This window comes from Felis catus, chromosome D2 (assembly GCF_018350175.1).
Source record: "Felis catus isolate Fca126 chromosome D2, F.catus_Fca126_mat1.0, whole genome shotgun sequence".
Lineage (NCBI taxonomy): Eukaryota > Metazoa > Chordata > Mammalia > Carnivora > Felidae > Felis > Felis catus.
Genome location: NC_058378.1, coordinates 53,410,121 through 53,434,779, shown reverse-complemented (window position 1 = coordinate 53,434,779; position 24,659 = coordinate 53,410,121). Strand labels below are relative to the sequence as shown.

General features: G+C 45.5%; 1 protein-coding gene across 6 annotated transcripts in view; it reads left to right on the top strand.

Moving 5' to 3' along the window:
• Positions 1 to 24,659, top strand: part of MYOF (myoferlin) — a 152,072-nt gene that overhangs the window by 109,643 nt on the left and 17,770 nt on the right. For 3 of the 6 annotated variants that reach the window (XM_019813549.3, XM_011287427.4, XR_002146516.3), the window contains 13 exons: positions 40 to 117; positions 4,218 to 4,399; positions 4,494 to 4,652; positions 4,777 to 4,875; positions 5,851 to 6,012; positions 7,879 to 8,044; positions 11,433 to 11,509; positions 14,012 to 14,068; positions 15,520 to 15,531; positions 17,034 to 17,132; positions 18,664 to 18,789; positions 21,090 to 21,245; positions 21,710 to 21,801. In XM_019813549.3, coding sequence (XP_019669108.1) covers positions 40 to 117; positions 4,218 to 4,399; positions 4,494 to 4,652; positions 4,777 to 4,875; positions 5,851 to 6,012; positions 7,879 to 8,044; positions 11,433 to 11,509; positions 14,012 to 14,068; positions 15,520 to 15,531; positions 17,034 to 17,132; positions 18,664 to 18,789; positions 21,090 to 21,245; positions 21,710 to 21,801 — 1,465 coding nt within the window. The remainder of the gene's footprint in view (positions 1 to 39; positions 118 to 4,217; positions 4,400 to 4,493; positions 4,653 to 4,776; positions 4,876 to 5,850; positions 6,013 to 7,878; positions 8,045 to 11,432; positions 11,510 to 14,011; positions 14,069 to 15,519; positions 15,532 to 17,033; positions 17,133 to 18,663; positions 18,790 to 21,089; positions 21,246 to 21,709; positions 21,802 to 24,659) is intronic. The other 3 variants (XM_019813550.3, XM_003994218.6, XM_011287428.4) reach the window with 2 other exon arrangements.

Here is a 24,659-nt window from a genome sequence, read left to right as displayed (position 1 = left end):
TCTGTTTCTTGTAAGTAACCTCCATCCTGTTCTTTTCAGGAGTCTACATTTACCATCTGCGCTGCTATATCTATCAAGCCAGAAACCTCATGGCTCTAGACAAGGATAGTTTTTCAGGTAAAGACACAAAAATGTCCATCGTGCATGTTGTTACGTAGCAGGCTAGCTTGTGGATGCTTTTAGTGATTTCTCAGAGAACAACTAAAGGGCTTTCCATATTGAGATTAGTTCGATTTGTGTGAAGTAAACTGCTCAGTCATTAAATAATCACTGAGTATGTCGAGCACTCCTGCTGGGTGCTGGAGATACACAGAAGATATGTGGTCTTTTAATACTAATAATCATTAACTGATCAGGTAATAAGAAGCCCCAAGAAGAAAAGCAGTTTCTGCTCTCTGCTTATACACACAGCTATATATACATATACCCTGGGCTCTTGGGCTGATTGGGAAGTTAAGATCCTTTATATATTTTTTGTAGCTCTCTCACGTTGACAGATCACAAGTTCACGCGTTTGCCTACAACACCAGGCTTGAGGTCATTGGGAATCTGTTTCGACCTCTCTGCAGCCTGTTCCCCCAATTCCCAGCAGTACCATAAAGCCACGAGACCCGGCTGGTTTTGTGTCCTTTGGACTGGATCTAAAGGGAAGGCAGGGCTGAGGAAAAGGTTGCTGGGAGTTTTTGCTGTAGCTGGTGGGATCATGAATAGTTCAGGGGCCATCTGGGCTACTTGGGGCAGATTTCTCCTTCAGGACTTGAACGGAGCAGAGCTTCTATGGAAACAGCTCTTAAAGCAGTTGCCTGACACTCTGGCACGCTCACATCAGTTGTGAGGTGTGTTCCAAGCACTAATGTAACCAACATTTGTGAGTGGTTTCCTTTTCTGACAAATGAGAGGAGATTCAAAGCTATGTCTATACTACGGATCTCCAAATGGGGTTTGAAGACATTTTTGAATATTCACCACCAGAGGGCACTCAGTCATTGAAAGTTGAAGTTAGAATCTTCTCCAAATTCTTGACTGAAGTTGCCTAAAACTCAAGCACATTCTTTGCAGTTTGAGACATAAGATATATGATCGGAGCAGAAACAAAGAGCCCCATTCATGTGATACCGCAATGCTAAAAATGAAGCAGCATTTTCGATGATACAACACTTTCAGGGTAGATATTAGGCTATTGCTCAAATAGATCAGCTCCCAGGCAATTGCAAAAGTTTTGGTGAAGTTATTTAGCATGGAGGAGAAACAGATTGCTTCTTTTTTTCCTTATCTTCTTTTCAGCTTTGTTGAGGTATAAATTACAAAGTTGCACACTTAAAGTATACAAAGTGACGATTTGATATACAACTACGTGATGGAAGGGTTCCCACAATTGCATTAACACATCTGTCACCTCACGTAGTTACACTTGTGTGTGTATGTGACAGAACACTTAAGTTCTCCTCGCCTAGCAAGTGTCACTTATACAATACACTGTTGTCAACTGTAGTCTTCATGTTACACATTAGGTCCTCAGGCCTTCTTCGCCTTCTAACTGCAATTTGTACCCTTCTACTAGCCTCTCCCCATTTCACCCCCCTCCCCCCCACACATACCCCCCAGCCCCTGGCAAGCACGATTCCACTCACAGTTTCTATTAATTTGATTTTTGAAGGGGTGTGGGGGAACTTCTACATGTAAGTGATACCACGCAGTATTTGTCTCTCTCGGTCTGGCTTATTTCACTTAGCATAATGCCCTCCCGGTTCCTCCATGTTGTTACAAATGACAGGATCTCCTTCTTTTTAAAGGCTGAATTATATATAGACAGTACACACATACACACCACATTTGCTTCATTCATTCATCCATCAGTGGACACATAGGTGGTTTCCATACCACAGCTATTGTGAATAACGCTGCGGTGAACATGAGAGTGCAGAGATCTCTTTGAGATCAGTATTGCATTTGCTTTGAATATATACGCAGAAGTGGGATTGCTGGATCAGGTGATAACTCGATTTTTAATTTCTTGGGGATCTCCCATACTGCTTTACCAGTGGCTCCACCAGTCTGCATGTTCACCAACAGTGCACAAGGGTTCCCTTTTCTCCACATCTTCGCCAACGCTTGTTATCTCCTGTCTTTTTGATAATGAGACATCCTAACAGGATAGAGAGGTTACTTAATATCTCACTGTGGTTTTCAGGCACATGAAAAGATGTTCAGCGTCGCTCCTTATCAGGGAAATACAAATCAAAACCACACTCAGGTATCACCTCACGCCAGTCAGAGTGGCCAAAATGAACAAATCAGGAGACTATAGATGCTGGAGAGGATGTGGAGAAACGGGAACCCTCTTGCACTGTTGGTGGGAATGCAAATTGGTGCAGCCGCTCTGGAAAGCAGTGTGGAGGTTCCTCAGAAAATTAAAAATAGACCTACCCTATGACCCAGCAATAGCACTGCTAGGAATTTATCCAAGGGATACAGGAGTACTGATGCATAGGGCCACTTGTACCCCAATGTTCATAGCAGCACTCTCAACAATAGCCAAATTATGGAAAGAGCCTAAATGGCCATCAACTGATGAATGGATAAAGAAATTGTGGTTTATATACACAATGGAATACTACATGGCAATGAGAAAAAATGAAATATGGCCTTTTGTAGCAACGTGGATGGAACTGGAGGGTGTGATGCTAAGTGAAATAAGCCATACAGAGAAAGACAGATACCATATGGTTTCACTCTTATGTGGATCCTGAGAAACTTAACAGGAACCCATGGGGGAGGGGAAGGAAAAAAAAAAAAAAGAGGTTAGAGTAGGAGAGAGCCAAAGCATAAGAGACTGTTAAAAACTGAGAACAAACTGAGGGTTGATGGGGGGTGGGAGGGAGGAGAGGGTGGGTGATGGGTATTGAGGAGGGCACCTTTTGGGATGAGCACTGGGTGTTGTATGGAAACCAATCTGACAATAAATTTCATAAAAATAAATAAATAAATAAATGACTAGAACACAAAGTGGCAATAAAACAATAGAAGATTAAAAAAAAATCTCACTGTGGTTTTGATTTACATTTCCCTGATGATGAATGATGTCGAGCACCTTTTATTGTACCTGTTGGCCACCTATACGTCTTCTTCAGAGAAATGTGTGTTCAGGTCCTTTCCCCATTTTTTAATTGGGTCATTTGGGCTGTTTGCTCTTTTGTATGAGTTCCTTGCAAATTTTGGATATTAACTCCTTATCATATATGTGGTTCACAAATGTTTTTTTCCCATTCCATGGGTTTTCATTCAGTTTATTGTTTCCTTTGCTGTGCAGAAGCTTTTTAGTTTGATATAGTTCCGCTTATTTATTTTTGCTTCCGTTGCCTTTGTTTTTGGTGTCAAAGCCAGAAAAAAAAATCACTGCCAAGACTAATATCAGGGAGCTTACCCCTTATACATTCTTCTAGGAGTTTTATGGTTTCAGGTCCTATATTCAAGTATTTAGTCTACTTTGAGTTGACTTCTGTGTATGGTATAAAACAGGGCTCCAGCTTGATTCTTCTGCATGTGGCTATCCAGTTTTCCCGGCAACATTTATCAAAGAGACTATCCTTTCTTCATTGTGCATTCTTGGTGCCTTAATCAAAAATTAAGTCTATCCTTTCTCCACTGTGCATTCTTGGCACCTATATTGAAAATTAGTTGCTCACATATGCATGCATTTATTTCTGAGTTCTCAATTCTGTTCTGTTGATTCATGTGTCTGTTTCTATGCTACTACCATACCATTTTGATTACTATAGTTCTGTAATATAATTTGAAACCAGCAAGTGTGATGCCTCCAGCTCTGTTCTTTTTCATGATTGCTTTGGCAATCTACCTCCCAGGTGGTGGTGAGGGTCTGTGATCAGTGCACCTGGAGGAAGAACATGCAATTGAAATGAGTGGTCCTGAGGAGCTGGACTTTAGCCATGGCCTCACTGTTACTCTCTTCTTCTGTTTTAGTTCTTATTTTTATTATTTTTATTTATTTATTTTTTGTTTTGAGAGAGAGAATGTGAGCAAGAGAGGGGCCAATGGGGGGGGTGGGGAGAGAGAATCGTAAGCAGGCTCCACGCCCAGCACGGAGCCCGACACAAGGCTCAATCTCATGAATCATGAGATCATGACCTTAGCCACAATCAGAAGTCAGACGCTTAGCCAACTGAGCCACCAGGCGCCCCTCTCTTCTTCTGTTTTAGATCCATATGCTCATGTCTCCTTCCTCCATCGAAGCAAAACCACTGAGATCATCCACTCAACTCTGAATCCCACATGGGACCAAACGATTATATTTGATGAAATTGAAATCTATGGGGAGCCCCAGACGCTCCTACAGAACCCACCCAAAGTTGTCATTGAACTTTTTGACAATGACCAAGTGGTAGGTAATTTAGAATTTCTAAGATGGCCTGGGGAATAATGGAAGTTTATAGGGATATTTGTTGGGGGAATTTAAGGATTGTTTGTTTCTCTAGGGCAAAGATGAATTTTTAGGACGAAGCTTGTGCTCCCCTCTGGTAAAGCTAAACTCAGAAATGGATATCACACCCAAACTTCTCTGGCACCCCTTAATGAATGGAGACAAAGCCTGTGGGGATGTCCTTGTAACCGCAGAACTGATTCTGAGGCACAAGGTACTTACTGAGTTCTCACTTACATATTCTTTCATAGCAACTGCTTAAAATACTTGTTAACAACCCGCAACACCATTCCCTTGAACTAAAGAGAGGCACTGACATTTCCATGTTTGTTTTACAGGATGGCTCCAACCTTCCCATCCTTCCCTCACAAAGGGCGCCAAATCTATACATGGTTCCCCAGGGGATCAGACCTGTGGTCCAGCTCACTGCCATTGAGGTATGCAGCTCCCTAAGTTTTATGGATCAAGTCAAATGACATAGCGACAGAACTGGAGTCCTTCACCTGGGAAATGAAATCTTGTCACCTGTTCTCTTGCTGTGTCCAACTTCCTAAAGCATTTGTCCAAAAATCTGAAATATTCATGGACATAGAAGGCTTGTTGAAACAAGAAGAACAGGTCAATCCCGGCCTTACTGAGGGAATTTGGGGTTCTCATTTACTAGGATCCAGGAGATTTCTGAGTTTCCCGTGTCCACTGGAGAGCTGGGAGAGGGAAGGCAGACAAAGAGCAGTGTGTGTGTGTGTGTGTGTGTGTGTGTGTGTGTGTGTATGTGTGTGTGCGCGTGTGCACAGAGAACAGGAGACTCAAGAGGGGACTCAAGGTGGAGAGAGGCATGGGGTAACAGGAAATGCTGACATGCTAGACAATCAGGGCAGACACAGGCTGATGGAGCTAACAGGTAGCTTGATGGACAGGTCTGGTCCATTCTCAAGGTCTCTTCCTTGATGTTACCTTGAGATTTCCATTCTCAAGCTGTCTTGGTAAGAGTTTCCAGAGACCAAAGAGATGGCTTTAAACAACAGCTATCATTTCTGAATGCTTACATGTCAGACGCTGTGTTAAGAAGTTTACACTTGATCCTTGGGATGACCCTGTGATAGATAATGCTGTCAGTCTTGTTTGCAGATGAGACATAGAGAGGTTACTAACTTGCCTGGGTTCACAGCCAGGATTTGATTCCTGCACTCTTCACTGCTCTGCTTTTTAGCAGCTCAGGCAGAGGAAAAGGGGCAAAACCACTTTCTCTGCATGACCTACAGGCTTTCCAGAATAAGAGTCTCAGAGATTTTAGGCAAATCTGCACCAGTCAACCTTAAAGAATTTCTCAGTTATTAAGGAAGAATTTTTCCTTTGAATATTATTTTTAATATACTGGGTTTTCTTTCTATCTCTTTATATTGTTTTCTTAGATTCTAGCTTGGGGCTTAAGAAATATGAAGAACTACCAGATGGCTTCTATCACATCCCCCAGCCTCATTGTGGAGTGTGGAGGGGAAAGGGTAGAATCAGTGGTGATCAAAAACCTTAAGAAGACACCCAACTTCCCAAGTTCTGTTCTCTTCATGAAAGTGGTACAGTATCAAGATTGTAATAGTCCATGTGTGTTGAGTACCTGAGTTTTATCTGAAATATGGATATATATATATATATATATATATATAATCATACACACACACACACAAAGTTTATATATTTCCAAACTCTGACAGCAAATAGAAAAACCTTGCCTTGGATTCAGCTTGCCAGTGACTTTTGTCCCTTAGACTCTCATACCATAGTGATGATTTCTTGAAGCTTTAGACATCCCCAGTGATACAGAAATATTTATGAGAATACGTATTTCTAGAATAAACTTTTCATCTGTTCAGCTACCAGGTTCAGGCTTTGGGTCAGTCCCCTGAGGGCAGAATACTAACCCTCAGTCCTGCCCTTGCAAGTGTGTATGGACTGGAAGCCTCCAGACAGGCACTGTCTGGCTGGGGAAGGGCAGGTGCGGAGCCCATATGGGGCAGTGGGGCCATGCCCTAACAGCCCGGGACTGCGCCCCTCCTCCCAGTGCTTCTGGAAGGCACCCACCTTGCTCCACGGGTTGTTAGGAATATGGGACAGTGTCAGATCCGGTTCACGGTCCTCCATCATAGGACCCCACAGGAGCAAGAAGAGGTCACCCAGTCCTCCTGCTTTTAAAGCAGTTAAATCCTTATCCTACTGTACTATATCAAAGAGATAAAATCAAGGCATTTCCTTGGCTTTGATGGAGTAGAAAGCCCAGGACCTTCACATTCCTTTTCTCTCCCTAGTCATTTGGTGTCGCTAGCACACCATTCTCGAACTCTAGGGTCCCGTGATTTAACCTGGGCTTTTACAGATGAAGAAACTGAGGCCTAGAGAGGGGGACACCTTATCCAGGTCCTGCAAGTGAGTGTCAGGCCACACCTTCTGTGCGGCAGTGGGTATGTGGAGAGGCGACAGCAGCAGCCCTGGGTGCCGGCTGCCTTCATACTCCCTGCCTTTTGTCTTTGCTCTCACCCTGCAAGACAGGCATTTTTCACTCCTTAAACACCCACTGTAGCGGAAACCCAGAAGATGAGTAATTTACACCAGGGACATAGCTGGCAAGTAGGCGGCCAGAGTTTGGACTCAGGCTCCTCCGGCTGCAAAGCCCGTCCTCCTCCCCCCTGCAATGTGCAGATGGAGTGCCACCTGGGTGCTGCAAGCCCGAATCCAATCGGGAAGTGATCGCCCCAGGCCACTCCACCCACCCTTGCCTGCTCCCCAGCCCCTCCCCCACCCCCCACGTTCTAGTCTGAATCTAGTCTCAGTCAGCAGGAGAAAAGCCAGTCAACCCCAACTTCGATTCCTTTGCAAGGCCAGAGATGGAAATGTATCTGAACCACATACCAGGCAGACCCCAAGACCAGCCCATGATTCCCTAATCAGGCAATGTCATCGAGGCCACCAAATTCCACACGGAAGAACAGGAGGAGTCAAGGAAAAATGAGCATTCCATTCGGACACCGAACTTCCAAGACTAAAAGATTCCCAAGCCACAGTTATTTCCCTTGGAGATTCAGTTTGATCTCAGTTACTTTTGAATGCTGAGTCTGCATCCTGTGACTGGGCACTGAGACCCTATTCTAAGCAGTTCACACACATCAATTAAACAACCCTCCTATTACTGAGGAGATAACTGGGGCTTTGAAAAGTTGCCTGAGGCCAAGCAACTCCTAGTAGCAGAGCCAGGATTTGACCCCAGGCAGTCTGGCTCAGCTCCCGTCCTGAAGCACTATGCTGTTTGCACATAAAATTCCTGAACTACGTACTGTGAGTCCCCAGGGCTATACCAATCAGGCAAAAAGTCTGGGTTGGGCCCTTTGGGAGAATTTACTGGGAAGTTCTGCTACAGAGAAGTGACGCCTACCTCTGTGAATCCCCAGTTCTTGCCCAAGGAAGAATTGTACATGCCTCCGCTGGTGATCAAGGTCATTGACCACAGGCAGTTTGGGCGGAAGCCTGTCGTTGGGCAGTGCACCATCGACCGCCTGGACCGCTTTCGCTGCGACCCTTATGCGGGAAAGGAGGATCTTGTGCCACAGCTAAAAGGTAAAATTCACGTCTATAAATATCCCTTTGGGTTTTTCATGTGAGATCTGATTAAATCTTCACAGACCTCCTCAAGATAAAAAATATTCATGCAGATGAAGAACTCATTTGATATCCAGTGGGCTATGTAACTTTCCCAAGGTGCTATAGTTAGTAGGTGGTAAAGTTAGATTTGAATTCCCACCTTGTTTGGGTGGGGGGGCGGCATCCAGCGCCCAAACTGTTACCTTCTGAAGTAACCTGTCCCTGGCTGGACATAAGCTGTCTCTTCGGGAGATGTTAAGTGCTTCATAATGTTTTCATGTAGTCCAGCAGAGAAGACAAACAAGGAAATGAGTAGTTGCAGTCAGTGTGATAAATGCTTTGAGCAACAAATACAGCGGTCCCCTCCTGAGCAGTGAAGCGGGGGGAGGATTTTCATTTCGAATTGCTTTCTGTCTGTCGTCCTCATGAGCGCATCCCGTTATCGCAAAGTCATTGGAAAGATACTATTTCATTGTTACATCCGCGGAGGAAAAGCTGGGGACTTGTCTGCCGTAGGTCACATGATTCGTAGGTAAATGATAGTGGGGCATGGTGCTGACCTTAGGGCTCCAAATAAATAACAGCTAATGAATAGCATTCAATAATGACTTGTTTTTAGCTTACTGTGTGCCAGGGTCCGTGTTAGGGGCTGGGGAGTGGGTCAGCATAGTGAATAAAGTTCCAGGGCCCCTGGCTTCAGGAGATTAGATGCCGTGGGGAACTATCACACATTCATTCAGCTGATCGTCGGTGCCTCAAGACTGAAACAGATGTCTTCTGTTTAAGCAGCTGTCCTGCTAACCAGTTCTATTTAATCTTCCAGAAGGTTTGGTATTGATTTGACAGAGCATCTGAAACTCATCTGTTTCAGCATCCTATAGCCCTGATTCAGAGAAGAGGCTAAAATAAAATCCACAATCACACGTGGGCAAAAATAAACCTACATGAGTTTATCCAGAAATTTCCCATGCCAAGCATTTTGTGTTGAATTGATAGTACCTAAAATAGCAACTTTTTTTATAGCAACAAGGATTACTATAACTGCAGCATTGTTTAATTTGGGGTTACTCAATGGAGAGAAACCATTGTCCTAGCGTTGCCCCTGCTGCTTTCATGAGACCAAGTTCTTTGATCCAAATACGTGAAATCACAAATTCTGCAATCTTTCTCTGGCCTCCGAGTGTGGACTTGTTGGTGTCTATGGGGCAGGGGGGGCGGGGGGGGGGGGGGGGGGCGGGGGAGGCGGGTAGGATGGGGCTCAGGCAGAGGTCTCCGGGTTAGTGACTCTGTAATTAATGTGAAATATGGTCAAGGTTTCAGAGAACTCTTTGAAAAGGAAAATCCATAAGGAGTATGGGGTGGGCAAAGCATAATGTTCCCAAGACTAGAATCTGGTACTTTCTTAAAACCAAAAATAGAGTAAGAGTTGAGGAATGTAATTGGCTGGCCTAGTGTCAGAAGCATACAGAATAGCTTTCCTCCTGTCCTTGAGGCTTTGTTTACGTGAGGCTGGTAAAGCAGAGAACTGCTAAGAAGGAGCTTGCATACAGTTGTGTTCCCGCACACCTACCCAACTGGCTGTCACGTCCTGTGTTGTAGCTGGCAGAAGTTTTGGGGGGAGCCTGTTTTGGAAATGTAGAGACTGCTGGTAGGGATGGGGGTGCTGCGTGGATATAGAATGAGCTGGCACAGCAAGTGGAGTATCGCAGATGTTCAGTAAATGTCACTCTCCCTGTCTCCCCAGTGTCCCCCTAATCCTTTCCCATTTCATTGAGCATTTACTCTGCCCTGGGCGCTGGCGTGTTAAGACACAAGCTCTGGGGTCAGACAGCCCTAGGTCATCTACTTCCACTTCCTACTGGCTGTTTAACCTGAAGCGAGTAACTTGGATTCTCTTAGCCTCAATTCGTTTTTTAATCTTTATAATGGGGATAATGGTGCATATTCTACAGGATTATTGAGGGATTAAATGAGATAAGGTATGTAAAAGGCTTAGTCCACTCCCTGGCACGTGGTATGTACCTAAAATATGTGTCTTCCCTCCCCTGCTTTTGGTCCTACACGGGTGGGTTAAACAGAAAGTTCTTTTGGCTTTGCAGTTTGTTCTGTCTGGGTGCTGGCCTCCCACTGAATGTCTGACTGCCCAATGCCGTCTTCCATAAAGGGTAGACATACTCCTCACCCACACCCGTGCCCTAGGCTGAGGCTTCATTGGAAGCAAACCTGGTGAGCCCAGGGGCTACCCCTGAGCCCTTGCACTAATCCCAAAATCCAGAGCCACAAATACAGTTGATCCTTGAACAACGCAGGGGTTAGGAGCACTGACCTTCATGCAGTCAGAAATCCATGTACAACTTTGACTCCCCTAAAGCTTAACTACTAATAGCCTCATGTTGACCAGAAGCCTTAAATACCAATAACATAAACAGTCCATTAACACATTTTTTGTATGTTGTATATTTTATACACTGTATTCTTACAATAAAGTAAGCTAGAGAAAAGAAGACATTAGGAAAATCATAAGGGGTGCCTGAGTGGCTCAGTCGGTGAAGCTTCTGACTTCAGCTCAGGTCGTGATCTCGCGGTTGTGAGTTCAAGCCCCGTGTCGGGCTCTGTGCTGACAGCTCAGAGCCTGGAACCTGCTTCACATTCTGTGTCTCCCTCTCTCTCTCTGCCCTTCCCCCGCTCATGTTCTGTCTCTCTCTCAAAAAATAAACATTAAAAATTAAAAAAAAATACCATCATAAGGAAAATAAAATATATTTACAGTACCATAGTGCATTAAAAAAATTCCACACATAAGTGGACCTGCACAGTTCAAACCCGTGTTGTTCCGGGTCAGCCGTATTCTGGGAATTGCATAAAACCAGGGTGACGCCTCTTCCCTGTGCTCCCACCGTGGGAACCGGAGCCGAATGAGCTGCCTGCAGCCTGAAATGCAGCAGGCATTTGCAGGCCTGAAATGTGCAACTGTTTGCCCTGCTTTGCTTTGCTGTGTCTTGGGAATAGATTCTAAGAAGCTGAAGCTCCTTCCGATGTGAGTTTCCTTCTCCGCTCATGTCCTCTAAAGACATTGGTCTTTCTTGATACAATTGAACCGTTCTTTTTTGAGCACTTCCTGTGTACAGGCACTGGGCTAATTGTCCAAGACAAGAGAAAATGTCTAAACCTACATCACGTTTTGGGAAAAGTGATGAGTTACTGGGTCACCTTCTCCATTCAGGGATGGTCCTGTACACTCAGTGAGTCCTACCCATGAGTAAAGTCTACTTTCCACTGTGGCTGCTGAACTTGAACTTCAACTAGAATGTTCAGTACTGTTTTTTTCCTAAGTATCTTGGGTGAGAAATTGTTTGTCTTGCAGCCTCCCTTCTGTCTACCCCACCCTGCCGGGACGTCATTATTGAAATAGAAGACACCAAACCATTACTGGCTTCAAAGGTAGGTTTCAGAACTGATCATCGGATAATATCAGTTGTGCCTAGGCATTGGGCGAATTCAGGCAAACCGCCATTCAATGCAATTAAAATAATAATAACCAAGCCAATTTATGGAGGTAGAATAAAGAATCTGAATCTTAAACTCATCAGTAATTAAATGACGTTGTGTAGATTAATGTCCTCTACCCTGGGTCACCCGGGATACTTAAAATAATACCCAGGACCAGGCCCCACCCTCCAAGAGGAAGAGGGACCTAGTAAACATCAGTATGTTAAAAAATCTCTCCAAGCGCTTCTAATGTGCAGGCAGGTCTGAGAACCATTGGTGTGAACAGTCTGAATGATACCATTTGCTAGAAAGAGAAATTTCAGGAAGTGGTTTGTAGCACTGAACATTCCAAAGAAGGGGTGCATGCATGAAGTAGAAATGTCATGGATTTTTAATGACCCTATTTGCCCGTGTGTGGGTTATCTAAGATTTTTATACTCACTGTGGTTTTGAGGTGAAGAAATTGGTGGAAATGCTCACTCAGGACCCTATTTTAGAACCATTGCAGCCAATTCTACAAGAAGGAAAGGGAGGGTGGGGGGAAGAAAGGTCTCAGTCCAGAAAAAAGAAAACATCAAATATCTCCCTGTTTGTGTTGGCATTTAGGATGGACTTTCACAGCATGTTTTAATGTGCAAACTGGCCAAAAAATGCACATGATTGCACTTTAATATGTTATGTCCATAAACAGTGCCTTTTAAAAAATTCACTTCCTTCCCACTTCATTAAGCTCACTAACAACTGGACCATATGAAATGTGGTCTCCACAGCCAGCTCTGTGTCGCAGTGCATTTGATTCTGTTCCCTGGGAATCCTCCACAGTCATAAATGACAATATCAAATCTGCGAAACACCACATTTGCTTTGCAAACGACCTCACATATTCCCACCAAAACAGTGGTGGCCTAGGGAGAAATTAAGTACTGTATACTTAAGAACCTTGATTGATAATACGTTTTCACAACGGCCCAGGAAAAAGGCAGTTTTAGATCCTGTTCTGTAACATGTCTCCAGTTTTCTGACTTTGCATCGCCAAACAATTCTTATTCGTGCCTGCTGTGTCCTCGGTAGCCCTACATATGGGGGATCAAGAAGAATCAAGGCCAATCTATGCTGATATTGTCACTCATTTCGTAACAGTAGTTGACCGATGACTGGGCTATTGGAACAACACATTGTGAAAGGTTAGTTTACATCATAGAATTTGAGTTGCAGCGGAACAGGATTGGAGGTGGTAGCACTGGGAACCGCCATTGTTCAGTGCCCCCCCCCCCTCCCGATCTGAGGTTTCACTTTCCCTGAGGTCGACTGCGGTCCCAAAACACACGGTCCTCCTTCTGACGAAGTGTCAGAGGGGCAATAGTAGCCTGACACTGCGTCACAGCCCCTACGTCATTCACCTCACCCATCTCATCACTTAGGCATTTTATCATCTCACATCATCAGAAGGGTGAGTTCAGTACAATAAGATACTTTAAAAGAGAGACCATAGCCACAAAACTTATTACAATATATTGTTATAATTGTTCTATTTAATTATTAGTTATTGTTGATCTCTCACTGTGCCTGATTTATACATTAAACTTTATCATAGGTATGTGTAGATAGGAAAAAGTGTAATATATACAAGGTTCAATTCCACCCGCAGTTTCAGGCATCCACTAAAGGTCTTGGGACATATGCCCCGCTGATAACTGGGGACTACTATACTGTACATGACTTTAATCAGCTTGTTCTGCTAACACCTAGCTGAGGCACACTGTGTTAGGAAAGGCCGGTTGGAATCTCCCCTCAAAAACTGACTCCACCCATTCATTAGGGAAGACAGTACACATCTCGGCAAAGGCAAATGAATGAAGTTGAGCTTTGGAAGAGCAAATAATAACAACTTTGCTGATGTCCTATATTACATGTACATGATGTGTGTGCATTACATGTACATGTGATATATGTGTAATGTATGTCCGTTACCACTAATCTGGGTAAATTGAGAGAGTAAGTCAAAACTAACTGCTGTTGATGTGAGCTGGAGGCTAGGGCTTTGGGTGACTGTCCTGTGCTCACAGAAACTCACACCGTTGCCCTGTGAGATCTCTGGGAGTTCCTTTTTATTTATTTTTTTTAATTTTAATGTTTATTTTTGAGAGAGAGAGACAGAGTGCGAGCAGGGGAGGGGCAGAGAGAGGGGGAGACACAGAATCCAAAGCAGGCTCCAGGCTCAAGCTGTCAGCACAGAGCCCGACATGGGGCTTGAACTCACAAACCATGAGATCATGACCTGAGCCAAAGATTCTTAAGCGACTGAGCCATCCAGGTGCCCCGGATCTCTGGGAGTTCTTAAATGGGCTCAGCATTACCACAAGAAAGGTGGTGCCTGGGGCAAATTGGTAAGTGCTAGCCGGATAACATGGGCATTCCTACATGGCCATTTCAACAATTACCTTCCAATTCCAGTGTTTAAGCAGTATGTCAACAGCACTCAGCAAAATGGCTTCTCCAACGACAGTGCATGTATGTATGATGAGAAAATGCATGAAGCTGCTTGGGACCATGGGGACCTTGGTCTAAAGACTTGAATTCTCCTTTCAGATTCCTTCTAATACTAGATTTTGGAGTGAAAGGTGATCTTTAAGCAAATGTGATTGTTTGAAGCCCGGGGAGATTCTTGCCATGCAGATACCATAAAGCAAGCTTCTTGAGATGCTCGCATCCCTTTTCCACATGAACTCCTGGGTAAATGGGCGTGAACAAATTCTCCCATATTAATCCTAACTTTTAAAACCAGACATTTGTTTTGAGTCACGCTTTTTAAACCATGAACCATTCTCTTCTTGGAAATGATTTCAAGTAGCTAAAAATAGATGTGAATAAACAGACTTTAAAAATCTTTTTAAAAAATTCAGGAACCATTCAGAATGTGAATGTACTTTTGGCATAACGTCCCTCTCTCCAAAATCTCAATCTGGCTGCGATTTAACCTTTAATCCTGCTTTGGTATGAATCTAATATAACAAACTGTTACATCTGTCTATCTCTCTGCCTCTCTTGGCAATGCTGTGTACTGAATAAACGCCAATCAGAAAACACCAAGGGGCGCTTAACAGAGGAAGCCCTGTGGCCGCCTCATACAACAGCTGCAGGAAGGGCCTATAATGAGGAGCTACTGTCTCCTCACATAAGAAATGAAGTTAGGATTTCAGAAAGGGGGTCTAGATAGCAGTTCCTCAGACTGCCCCTGAAGGTGAACTTGGGTGACAACCAGCAGGCACGGAAAGAAAACTCAGGCCCAGCATCCAAGCTCACCATTCCCTCATCTCTTGGATGCACCCTGAGATCAGGGGTGGATTCTCCATGCAGAAGCTCAGATGGAAGCATTTGACCATGAGAAACTTGACATCTTGGAACAGCGTTGATGGACGCATCTGTATTTGGTGCTGTAACAGAGGCATGGGGAAAAAGCAAGGAAAGGCAGCTACATGATGATGTTGCAACCATGCTAGACATGATTTTCCCCTGACAGGAGTTTTTGAAGGGATAAGAATAAGGCCAATTTGGGGAATACTTTAGGAGCTAAGTGAAATGAAAGGTTGGGGGCAGACTGATGAGTGGCCACACTTCCATGCACCCCCATCCCTCCTGTCTTGTGACCACTGTGCTGGCAGACAATGAGATTATCTAACCCTTGAGAACATGGGATGTGGGTGGCTACCTCCAACCCTTCCATTTTAATACTATTTGTAACTCATGTGCACGTTTTCAGAGAAGAAACCAGGAAGGTGTGTTTAATTATGAGATCATCTTGAATACGTTAAATAATCCATCAAAATGTTGATCATCTAAAGCATGCATGAAAATTAATTTCTCCTTCTCTCTTTCTCTTTAAACCTGATGCTCATGGGGTCTCCATATCTGTGTGACCTGACACGGTTTGCCCTCTTCCTGTGCATATATGTGATAAACAGCTGACAGAAAAGGTAACTATTGTACACGCTTTGCTAGATTTAAGATTCATTTTAGATTTTCTGCCTATAGCTGATATGTAAAGAAACTTTTTAAAATCCAGGCTTAGTTTACTGACTATAAAGGGGAAATAATTCTGTATAGTGTGTGTGTGTGTGTGTGTGTGTGTGTGTGTTTGCATGTCTATGGTACACAGAAAGGAAATAGCTTTTCTTGAGTGTTCCTTCCCTGCCCCTACCCAGACTAAGAGTCTATGTTACAGGTGACACTGTTTTTTTTCCCCCCAGCAAGATCACTCTTTCCCAGGTATATTAAAATAAGCAACGGGTGGGTCTGATGAGGCTCTATTCTTGTTAAAAATTTGAGTGGAACTTATAGCAGCCTTTAATAAACTCTAGGCTTCTGCAGTTTTAAATTGTTGTACAAGTGACTCTGATATGCTATCCCCTCTGCCCAACCAAGAGTCACCTGTCTAAACCAGAGGTTCTGAACACTGACCGCACAATGGGATCGCCTGTGGAATTTAAGAAAACATTCCTGAATGCCCAGGACTCCCCCAGGCTGATTGAATTAGAAACCCCAAGGACAGGTTGGGAGCCACTTGTCTAAATGACCCATAATGCCTCCCTACTGTGTTTTACATTTTATCATTTTTAAAGCTCTTTCTCCTAATGATCTTTTTTGATTTCCAAAACAACTCTCTGAAGTAGATGGAGACAGGTAGTGCTCTTACCCACTCGGTGGATGAAGAAATTGATGCTCGGAGATGTTGGATAACTTGCCCAAGCCAATGTGGCTTATAATGTGAGAGTACAGCTTATTACGTAAAGGATGGGACTGGAATTAGAACCAGTTTTTCCACCTCTCAGCTTAGCTTTGTTTTATAATGCATTGCTGGCTATAAGGACTAAAGAAATGAAATAGTGGAAAACACATAAGGGAAGTTTTATCTAATTAATTTGTATATACAAATATCAAGTCAACAGGCTAAAAAAGTAAAATCAGACTAATGAATATATTGTGTCTTTAGGCTGTAAGAAATCATCTAGGGGCACCTGGGTAGCTCAGCAGGTTGAGCATCTGACTCTTGATTTCGGCTGGGTCATTCATGATCCCAGGGTTGTGGGATCTAGCCCCATGTGGGGCTCTGCACTGAGCATGAAGCCTGCCTGAGATTCCCTCTCTCCCTATCCTTCTGCCCCTCTCCGCCACTCATGCTTTCTCTCTCTCTCTAAAACTAAAATAAATAAAATAAAATATTTTTTTAAAAAAGAATCTATTATAGCTCTGGGCATTAGATCCCACCAAGGATGGTCATTTCACCTGTAGCTTCTGGGTAGAAGAATCATGAATGCTGAGTCTGAATCTACATGTAAACAAAAATCCTATCATCTCCCCTGTTTCAGGTTCAGAAGTACCTATTTCTCTTACCTGTTACATATGGGTTTTCCTGCACTGATTGGAAATCCACGTCAATACTAAATAAAGGTTTTTCCATTTTGATGTCTTTCATTAGGAGGAAGAAATCGTCGACTGGTGGAGCAAATTTTATGCTTCCACAGGGGAACATGAAAAATGTGGACAGTACCTTCAGAAGGGCTATTCCAAACTCAAGGTACCTGGGCCTGTGCTGCTGTGGGTGAGGGAATGGCATCCATTGCAACTGACCATGGGCAGAGCTAAGTAGAAGACAAAAGGAGGTGATGGGGAGGGGCCCGGGGCACCTCTGGCTTCCTAGAGAGTCCTCTTGCAATAGGCTTTGGCTTTGCCAAGATTCCAGGAGCTTGAGGACAGCTGTTGATTTATGGTTATGTGACTGCCACTTTGGGGCTGGGGGCATCTGACAGAGGGTTGGGAATGGGTTGGCACCACACTAATTAGGCCAACAATTATCCAGTTCAACCCAAGGAACCCTAAAAGTCATGCTCTTACAGAACAGTGTGAAATGTCAACATGCCTGTCCTCCAAACAGGCATCCATTTCACCAGCTGAAAAGTTGATTCTGTTACATGGGTATAACATACCATCACAACCATGGACACATGTGTCCAGGAGGAAGGTGAACTGTTGAGCTAGGCAGATCTGGCTATCTGTGATCTCCTGGTTTAATGTTTTGAGTTTCCAATTCTTCATTCCATGTTTCAGGCTATAATTAATGCGCTTAAGTAGAAGCAAATGCTAAAGTTTTCAGAACATTGCATGGGAGGAAAAAAAATTTTAAATGAGAAATATCTAGCCATTAAAATGATTTTCCCCATCAAAGTAGTAAAACCTCCACATATTTTCACCTTATTATTGTAACATCTCAGTGCAGCTCAAGAAACACCAGCATGTAAAGAACCACTAATTTGGAAAAATGATCAAACTGGTCAGGTAGATCAGTCCCCGAACCACCCTCCCTTCCTCCCTCCTTTCTTCCCTCATTCTCATTCTTGTTCCTCCTCTTCTCCTGTTTCTGTTATGGAGGTATAATTTACGTACAATAAAGGAATCCATTCAATGGGTTGTGATAGTTGTATGCGTCTACGTGTAAACTGCCCCCCAAAACAAGGCAGAGAACATTTCCATCACCACAGAGAGCTCCTGTGCACCCCTTCCAGCCAATTATCCACCACTGCCCATCCTTCTTGGAGACAGCTGATCTGGTTTATCACCATAGACTGCTTTTGCCTGTTTTTACACTCCATATAAATAGGCTTATACCAGATGTATTTTGTGTGTGTCTGGCTTTTTTAGCCCAACACAGTTGTTTTGAGATCCATCACGCTATCCTGTGTATCGGTACTCTGTCCCTTCTTATTGCTGAGTGGCAGTTCATTGTACGGATATACTGCGATTTGTGTATCCATTCTCCTGAGGATGAAGCTGCTTCAGACCTTCTCGTATCATGTGGACGTGTTCTCATTTTTCTTAATAAACACTTAGGAATGCAGTCTCTGCATCATAGAGTCACTGGGTATTTAACTCAATAAGAAACTGCCAGATGTTTGCACCAAGTGGTTGTGCCCTTCTACATTCCTGCCAGCGATGTGAGGGTTCCCGTCGCTGCATCCACACCCTCTTGCCCACTTGGTATTGCCAGTCTTTTTGGTTGAGACCCCACCTGCGTTGTAATGAGAAATTAAGAAGCTGTTGATGGTTTTCAGGTATATGATTGTGAACTGGAGGATGTAACAGAATTCGGCGGCCTGACCGACTTTTCAGATACTTTCAAGCTGTATCGAGGCAAATCCGATGAAAATGAAGATCCTTCTGTGGTAGGAGAGTTTAAGGTGAGCAACGTGTGTTTCTGTTCTGTTTCAAATCCACCTTTAATTTCTTTAGAGACCTAGGATAATGGACAGCCAGCCTCTGGGGCAGGGACACGTCCTCTGACATCTGAAGGATGCTACAAGGTGGTGACAAGAAAACGGGCCATGGGGTGGGGGCCAGAAGCCTCAAAGCCGTTCTCAGTACATTTCCGTCATCCTGCCTGTGCCATCCAAGCTTGAGTCCTGCAGATTCAGCGTCGTCAAGACCTCATTTCTGCTCCCTGCCCCCACTGCCTCCTCCCCGCCTTCCAGCAGGACCACCAGGCAACTTCCTGACCTTTCTGCCCTACTCCAGTCCATTCCCCACGCAGCCCAACATGATCATGTTTCTTGACTCCTAAAAGATGTCGGGTTTCCATGATGGCTCAGGTCCCAACTCCTTCCTAAGGCAGAGCTGGCCTTCCCCGAGCTCCTCTGCTCCCTCGCCCTGGCTCGCTGCTGCTCAAGGACCTCTCCCAGGCCCCAGACACACCTCGTCTGCTCACAACTGGGAGCCTTGGGACAGGCTCTTCTGCCTTCCCTCTCTGTGGTCTGACAAACTCCTACTCATCCTTTTCAAGGTCAGCTCAAGTGTCACATTCTTTGTGAAGTGTTCCCTGGTTGCTTCTGGCAGAGTGACTCACTCCCGCTCTGGGCTCCCACAGGTCTGCTTCCTGCCACCATTAAAGCGCCTTTCACACTGGGAGTATCGGCTTTCGTGACCGCCCCTCCCTCCGACCACAGCCCGTAAATCCCAGGCACCTGTGCTACTACTTCCCAACCCTTTCCAACAGCAGACATTGCTAATCGATCAGAACACTATACCCTACCTACCCTACCCATGTTCTCGGCATCCTTCTCACTGCGGCTTCCCAGCAAGCAATCAAAGAAGGCCTAAGAATCAAACCTATCTAATATCCCTGTGCCAGACCGGGTTCCTTGAGTTCATTTTGGGGTCCCTGATGCCCAACACATAGTAGTAAGTGCTTATTACTTCACACTGCTTTGCTGGATGAGTGTAGCTGGAACTAAGACCCACATGTTTGGAATCCAACTTGAGTGCTTTCTCTTGTACTTAATTAAGCTCATTTCAGGATACGATGTATGGCCTGTCAAGCTGGCCTGATGGCTCACTCGTTCAAAAAACATTTATGGTGCCCCATAGACATGCCCGGCCCTGTGTTAGGTCTTGGAGACAGAGTGATAAACAAGACCCAGTCCCCACCCTCAGGAAGCTCCCCGTCTCATGAAGAATGTAGACAATAAGTAAACAAGCACAATGCAGAGGTCAGTGCAGCAGCAGGGGTGAGCGCAGAAGACACATCCAACCCAGAGGCAATCAGGGAGGTTTCCTGGAAGAAGAGACACTTTTTAGTTGAGACCTGAGGGATGAACAGGAGTTTGCCTGGGAGGTGGGAGGGGGCTTACAGGGGTGACACCAGAAAAGGGAAATCACCCTTAGCACTTTACTCGGTTTAAAAAATAATCACTTTTGGGGCACCTGGGTGGCTCAGTCGGTTAAGCGTCCGACTTCGGCTCAGGTCATGATCTCACAGTTCGTAAGTTCCAGCCCTGTGTCGGGCTCTGTGCTGACAGCTCAGAGCCTGGAGCCTGTTTCGGATTCTGTGTCTCCTCTCTCTGCCCCTCCCCCACTCGTGCTCTGTCTCTCTCTCTCTCAAAAATAAACGTTAAAAAAATTGTTTTAGGGGCGCCTGGGTGGCTCAGTCGGTTAAGCATCCGACTTCGGCTCAGGTCATGATCTCGCGGTCCGTGAGTTCGAGCCCCGCATCAGGTTCTGTGCTGACAGCTCAGAGCCTGGAGCCTGTTTCAGATTCTGTGTCTCCCTCTCTCTCTGACCCTCCCCCGTTCATGCTGTCTCTCCCTGTCTCAAAAATAAACATTAAAAAAAATTTTTTTTAATTGTTTTAAATAAAAATAAAAAATAAATAAAAAATAATCACTTTGATTCCTATCTTCAAAATATGTGCAGGGTTTTACTCCTCACCACCTCCTTTGCCACCATACCAGTCCAGCTCTGGCCTCGATTTGTGCCTGGTCTTCCTGTTTCTGCCCTGCCCTTTCTTCTCTGTAATCAGTTAAATACTTATTTTATCATCATTTTACCTTCCCTACTGGAAACGTGTATAGTGTAATAGACACTGTTCCCTTCACGAAAGGCAGCCCCTGTGGCTGCTCCAGAATGTACGTGGCAGGGGAAGGCAGGAGTCCTCCGCCCGGGTCACCAGGGGCCTTGTGAGGGTATCTGTGTGTCTCTCTCTTAGGGCTCCTTTAGAATCTACTCCCTGTCGGATGACCCCAGCGTGCCGGCCCCTCCCAGGCAGTTTCGGGAATTACCTGACAGCGTCCCACAGGAATGCACGGTTAGGATTTACATTGTTCGAGGCTTAGAGCTCCAGCCCCAAGACAACAATGGCCTGGTAAGAGTTTGGGTGTGGGGCCTTCTCCTGTAGCAAGATAATTACAGTCATCAGCCACAATAATTGTCATGTTCTTTCTTTTGGGGCGTCTGTTATCTCACTAGGGGAAAGATACTCTATCCAAGCAATGTATTCAGGAGGACTGTCCCAATGGGGATTTATCCGAAAGCTTGAAGGGGCTTTGGTTCCTCTGGTTCATGCTTCTCATTTTACAAATGTGACCTCGAGGAGATTTGCGCGGTGCCTCCTCCCTGCCGCCGCCCCTTCACCCCTCACCACTTCTCTGAAGGCGGCTGGCGGTCTGCTGCACCAAGGGCCGTGTTGCTCAGACCTCAACTGAGGCGCGGACGCCACCTTTTCGTCAGTGTGGGAGCGGGTGTGGAGGCTACCTGAGTCTGCCCTGGAAACTGCCTTGAACTTGCACCCGACGGTGACACGGCATGCCATCTGTTTTGTCCCCACAGTGTGACCCTTATATAAAAATAACACTGGGCAAAAAAGTAATTGAAGATCGAGACCACTACATCCCCAACACCCTCAACCCGGTTTTCGGCAGGTAACGAACATTTCTAAACGTTTCTCTGTCCTTTGTTTCTCCACGGCTTTTGAGTTAAGGATGTGACATGTGCCCAGCTCTGTTCTAGGCCCCAGGACCGTGACTAGGAACTAGACACATATTCTCGTCAGCAGAGCAGGCAGTAAACACGTAAGGTCACAAATGCAAGTGAAAAGCACCATGAAGAAAATAAAGCCAAGTCATAAGATGGGCTTCTCTTAGAGAGATCTGCTCTGAGCCTGGGAGGTCAAGGGGGCCAGGGCCCCGGGAAGGGGGAGGGGACAAGACCCAGAAGTCCAATACGCTTGTGGGTTGCAGACCAGAAGGACGGGCAGTGACTCACCTGTAGCCACGTGTTGGTTCTCACTCCCCGAATCCAGTTTGTGCTTGTTCTCTGGGACATTCTAATTCCACCATTTTGGTCCAGTGAATGTATTAATGTGCCTGTTACCAAAACTGAGGAGGGGACAGGAAATGATGGGGTCCAAATGCCCCTCCGTCTTCTGTTCCTGAAGACTCTTAAAAAAGCATTAGTTTCTCCACCGTTACCACATCAGACTTGTTTCTGGGCTGCCACACCGATCTATCTCTTCAAGGAGATGAGGTCCTTCTCAAGGGGAGGGCACATCCAAGTCACCTCTAAATAGGACCCGGATTTTTCAGCTACCGGCTGCATCCACATTTAATAAAAGCTAATAACTGCTGAACTTTTCCTGGGTGCACACACCCTCCGGAGACATTTATATGAAACATCTCAACTTCACAACTCTGGGGTGCTATTGTTCATCCCCATTTGACAACAGAAGAAACTGAGGCACAGGGAGGAAGAGTCTAATGTGCCCAGCTGGCAAGAGGTGGAGTCAGGATTCGAACCCAGGCCATCTGACCGTAGCATCTGTGTGGTATCCACGTGAGGCTCTCTGTGGCTGCCACCATCTCATTCCATGGTCAGCCTATCAGCAGGGCAGGGCAGGGCAGGGCAGAGGTCAGCAGCCCCACATTTACAGGGGAGGGGCATGGTGCCAGAGCTCTGTCGACAGAGCTAGTACATGACAGAGCCAAGATTTAGGTAGGAATTCCTGACCAAGCCCCAGGCTTTTTTCCAACACCCTTGTAGAATAAATGGTCTTTCCACCACCTGTAGAATAAATGGTCTTTGTACAAAACGTTTGTGAAAACAGTGTTATTTTCCCAGAACCTTGCCAAACGGGAGAATACTTTGTTCTTGTTTGATGTGTGGCCTATATTTTAATTTCTGGCTTTATTATGTTGCCCATCCTCCTCTTTTCTACTCGTTTGTTGGTTCGCGTCCTTACGCGCTCTCTCGTGTGTGCGCCCATATGTGTGCACACACACCCGTCTTCATCACAGTCTCTCAGGTTCGCACACACTGTTCTCCCTCACACACACACCTTGTGACACACACACACAGAACCGCACTCTCACTCAGCTCCTGAGCACACGCGTGCACACACCTGTGCACGCACGTGCACACGCACACACACACACACACACACACACACACACGCGCTGCCGCACACCCCAAAGCTGCCTGCCGGGGCCAGGGAATGGAAATAATCCTCTGGCACGGCAATATGATCATTTTCCTTTTCTTCCGCTGATCCAGCCCTGAGGTCTAGACAGGAAAAGGCACGCAGGGCAGGAAGGAGGGCTCCATGTGAGGGAGACAGGGAAGCAGGGGAAAGCCAGCTTTCACGGGAGAAAGGCGGCCCTGTCTGAATCGCGCGTCTCTGAGGAGCCAAGCACAGGCTTAATTAAGTGGCAGGAAAAGTCTTGCTTGGAGCCCCCCCGCCCCCCCCCCCCCCCCCGGGAGGAAGCGACGCTGTCAGGCTGTGCTCAGCCAATCTGTGCCCAGTGTGTGTGTGTGTGTGTGTGTGTGTGTGTGTGGAGCCCCCTCTCAAAGGAGATGCCGCCTCTGCAGGCCCGTGGATGGCTCTTGGTCCCTAGGCTGATTCTTAGGGGGTGACTTTCTTCTCAGCGGAGACCCTCAGAGGTTCTGGGACAGGAATTCAGAAAGGGGCAACCTTTCCTGTGTGCTCAGCCATCGTTCAGTATATTCCCGTCACATCATAGCAACATCCAGATCATGTTCAACAGAATGTGTGTCTTCTATAGAATGTTAATTGGTGTTCCAAGAAAAAAAGTATTCCTTCATCAAACCAAGACACCTGGGTGAAAACAGATAATAGCTGCAGGACTTCTCAAAGCCTTTAGTTTGACCAGAGGAACTCCAAAACAAGTGGTTTTCTTCCTTTCTTTCTTTTTTTTAATATCACAGCTACTGGGTTTTCAGCAATGCAGTCATGCCAAGTGCTTTCTAAACATTTCTTTGCCTGACCCTTATAACAACATGGGATGGTAGGTATTGCTGTCGCTGTTTTACAGATGAGAAAACTGAGCACAGAGAGGTCAAGTAACTGGCCTAGGGTCCCACAGCTAGTAAGCAGCAGGGTTAGGATTCAGACATATGCATTTAAACCCAAGCTCTCCCCCTGAGCAAGCATGTAACCTTGCATTATTCTTACTTCTAACACGTACTGCTTCTCAAGTGCTCCTACCCACTGCCACCCACCTGGGTGTCCCAGTCACCATGTCCTCCTCCAGCAGCCACAGTCACCGCCTGGGGACTCTCTGCAGAAAGCCTTGATTTGGGGGTGGGGGGTTAATTTATTTATTTATTTTGAGAGTGAGAGAGCGTGCGTATGTGAGCACGCATGGGAGAGGGGCAGAGAGAGACAGGAAGAGAATCCCAAGCAGGCTCCATACTGTCAGTACAGAGCCTGACATGGGGCTTGATCCCATGAACTGTGAGATCATGATCTGAGCCAGACTCAACA